The 3,739-nt window shown below is 47.7% G+C and overlaps 1 protein-coding gene across 1 annotated transcript in view; it reads left to right on the top strand.

Moving 5' to 3' along the window:
* Positions 1-3,739, top strand: part of LOC104497657 (usherin-like) — a gene marked incomplete at its 5' end in the record, with an annotated part of 113,921 nt that overhangs the window by 85,028 nt on the left and 25,154 nt on the right. The window contains 3 exons of the mRNA XM_010140933.1: positions 1,064-1,291; positions 2,075-2,839; positions 2,972-3,723. Coding sequence (XP_010139235.1) covers positions 1,064-1,291; positions 2,075-2,839; positions 2,972-3,723 — 1,745 coding nt within the window. The remainder of the gene's footprint in view (positions 1-1,063; positions 1,292-2,074; positions 2,840-2,971; positions 3,724-3,739) is intronic.

Below are 3,739 nucleotides of genomic sequence, written 5' to 3'. Positions count from 1 at the left end.
CCGCTCTGTCTTTCGTGGCTGTTCGAAATAACACTAGGGCTGTGTCGCCTTCCTGCCTAGATCTGAGTTTGTGCGGGGGCCTGCTTTGCCACATACCCCAACGCTTTCAGGTCTCTGTCAGATTCTGTTTGGGGTAAGCGGGTAGAGCCGTGAGCTGCGGTGCCAGTGACCCCTTCTGGCCATAGCCAATGTCCCTCGGTCTACAGCCCCTCTGCTGGGCTGCGGTCTGGCATGGTGACAGGTCAGTCCGAGCCCTTCCATCCCGGGCAGAGCCCAGTAGGACCCGTGAACTCCTAGTCTCTCTCCACTGATCCGAGGCAAGGGTCTGGCACCAGGGGGGATCTAGCCCACATCAGCAGTATGGCTGCTTCACCCAGCTGGAGGAACAGGAACAATTCTTGTAAGGCAGCGGGTTGCCCCACAATCATCTCACCTTGTGAATTTATCTCAAGTGACATCGTTACAAAGCAGGAACACAGAGCCACTTTATTCCCTCCCTCTCGCTCTCTCCCCACCCCACCCCACCCCACTTTTAAGGGGGTTGTTTTCAGTAAGGAAATGAAACTGTGCTCTTGGAGACGCTCTTGGCTGTCCACATTACAATGCTCTAAGTAGCTAGAACATGACCGTGTGCCAAGCAGACGCCACATTCTACACACAGGGTGTGTGCGGATTCTGTAGAGGCTGGCATCACTCATAGACCACAGGTTTTCACATGTGCTCGAATCCTGCAGAGCACCAGGCACTCTCATCCTCACTGAGCAAAGCTCAGACACGTGCTGAACAAACGAAATTGTTTGCTAGCTGAGATTTGGGCTGTGCAGGACTCCCCAGGCGCCAGCTCCAAAGGCTCTACCATAATGATAGATATTTTTTCAAAGCCTAAGAGTTTCTTTTTGAGGTTCAGCTATGGAAACCCACCAAAAAACCCTGGTAACCAGATGGGGTATTCTGCAAGGCGGTCAGAAGTGACCCAGAGCTGAGACCTCATTTTCCAAGTGACATAAACCACAGATGCTGATTACTTTTTTAACTAACGCAAACATCTGTATTCTTGCTTCAGGGAACAAAGCATCAGGCTCATTTATTTGGACTGAAACCTTTCACAACATATCACATTCATGTCGTAGCTGTAAACAATGCCGGGCAGGTTTCAAGCCCCTGGACATCTGTGCGCACGTTGGAAGCTTCACCCAGTGGCCTGAGCAACTTCACTGTGGAAAAGAAAGAAAATGGCAGGGCTCTGCTGTTAAAATGGTCAGAGCCCTCCCAACCCAACGGTGCGATTAAGGTAATCTTCATCTTGAAATCAAAAAAGAGAAGGGAAATGTTGAATATCAAATTAAAACATTTTTGCTGAAAAGTAGTCAGTCAAATGCATTAGGCTTTAAAATCCGACAGAAGTCCTGGGTGAGCACAAGGCACGCTGTGAGTGTTAACATTCCTGTGCTATCCCAACGTTCAGTTACAGTGAACCAAACTGTTCTTTTAGTATATGGAAGGTTGCGCATGAAAGCTCATAATCTTACTTGGTGTACATTAGACATCGCCAAAATGTGTTCCTGGAAAACCTGGGTTTGACCGAATGTTGTTCTGAAATTTGGGACTTCTTTTACCTCAGCGTTTTCAGCTGAGTGTAAACCTTTACCTGCAAGGTTCGGAACTAGAGGGGTTTATCGAGTTTATTCCCTAAGTGATTTTCTCTAGAGTTAGTCTGCAAGAAGCTTTCTACTAGCCCATGTGAGCCTCGCAATGATACTTGATAACGAACAAATATAATGAAAACTGTCACTAAGTGATTTATTACTGCACCCAAAGTGAAAAAATAATGAAAACTGGATCAAAACATTCCTTTCATAGCAATGATCTGTTTGTCTGCTGATTGTGACTAGAAAGGAAGTAAGTTTCTGAATCATTGGTTAATAGTCCTTACCCTATTGCACAGATTAAGGTGTCTCATCTGCTGGTTATTAACAAAAAATTTTGTTAATTTTCTTTCCTTTTATCCTGGTTTCTGTCCCTTTTTCCCCCTCCCCGCCTTTTTTTTCTTTTCCTTTCTTTCTTTATTCACCAGACCTACAATGTTTTCAGTGATGACAACCTGGAGTACAGTGGTTTATCTCGCCAGTTCCTCTTCAGGCGCCTTGAGCCGTACACTCTCTATACCCTCGTACTGGAGGCTTGCAATGCAGCGGGCTGCACCCGCTCCCCACCCCAGCCCATCCAAACAGACGAAGCACCCCCGGTGTCTCAGATGGCACCTGTAATCCAGGCAGTGAACGCCACCAACGTTGAACTGAGCTGGTTGCAGCCAATTAACCCAAATGGAAAAATAATTCGCTATGAAGTTATTCACAGATGCACAAAAGAAAATGCTGCAGGGTACAGAGCAACAACAGAAGACGAGAAAATTGTTTTCACAGAATATAACACTGAAAGTAATACATTCATATATAATGATAAAGGTTTACAGCCGTGGACAAGGTATGAATATAAAATACGCACCTGGAATGCAGCAGGCTACACTGACAGCTCCTGGACGGTGGCAAAGACTAGTCAAACTGCCCCACAGGGTCTCGCTGTCCCCAGGTTATCCTTGGTGTCAGTTAACCCCCGAAAAGTGCTCATCTCATGGGCCTCCCCGGCACAGCCCAACGGCATCCTGCAGTCATACAGGCTGCTCAAGAATGATGTTCTCTATCCTTTCAGCTTCGACGCTGCTACTTTCAGCTACACGGATGAGGACTTACTGCCCTATTCAATGTACAGTTACGCGATAGTTGCCTGTACGATGGGAGGCTGCTCTACCAGTGAACCAGCTGCAATACAGACACTGGAGGCAGCTCCTGCCTTAGTGGACCCACCGTCTCTGCAGGCTGTCAGCGCCACTCAAGTTAATGCCTCTTGGGCACCACCCCAAATACAATGAGGTTGCTCTACCAGTGACCCAGCTGCAATACAGACACGGGAGGCAGCTCCTGCCTTAGTGGACCCACCGTCTCTGCAGGCTGTCAGCGCCACTCAAGTTAATGCCTCTTGGGCACCACCCCAAATACAAAATGGAGATATCACCAAGTACATACTGAAATTAAATGAGGAAGAGTATTATCCTGGCAAAAGCTTGCAGCTGTTGGTTTCTCATCTACAGCCTTACACGCAGTATGATTTTGCATTGGTTGCCTGTACTGCGGGGGGCTGCACATCTAGCGTATCCCAGTCGGTGATGACCATGGAGGCTCCACCATCAAATATGGAAGCTCCCAGGCTGCTTGTCATTGGCTCAGAGTCAATTGAAATCACGTGGAAACAACCAGCTAACCCCAACGGTAAAATCACAAGCTACGAGCTAAGGAGGGATGGTGTCCTTGTTTACTCCGGTTTGGAAACTCGGTATCTTGATTTCACCCTGATGCCAGGCATGGAGTACAGCTACACTGTCACTGCAAATAACAGTCAAGGGAGTGTGACCAGCCCGTCAGCTCAGATAAAAACCAACCCCTCTGCTCCATCTGGGATGCTGCCTCCTAGGTTGCAGGCATGGTCCTCAAAGGAGATTTTGGTGGCCTGGGATCCTCCTATCAAAGTAAATGGTGACATCAGAAATTACACAATCTCGATCCACAAGCCTGCTGAAACAGGAAGGAAAATTGTTGAGTTTGATGCATCTCATGGTTCCTTTCTGAGACGGTCGTACATAGCGGCAGAGCTACAGCCCTACAGCAGGTAAGGCTAGAAGACC

This window comes from Buceros rhinoceros, unplaced genomic scaffold (assembly GCF_000710305.1).
Source record: "Buceros rhinoceros silvestris isolate BGI_N320 unplaced genomic scaffold, ASM71030v1 scaffold1488, whole genome shotgun sequence".
Lineage (NCBI taxonomy): Eukaryota > Metazoa > Chordata > Aves > Bucerotiformes > Bucerotidae > Buceros > Buceros rhinoceros.
This window is presented reverse-complemented; position numbering and strand designations above follow the sequence as displayed.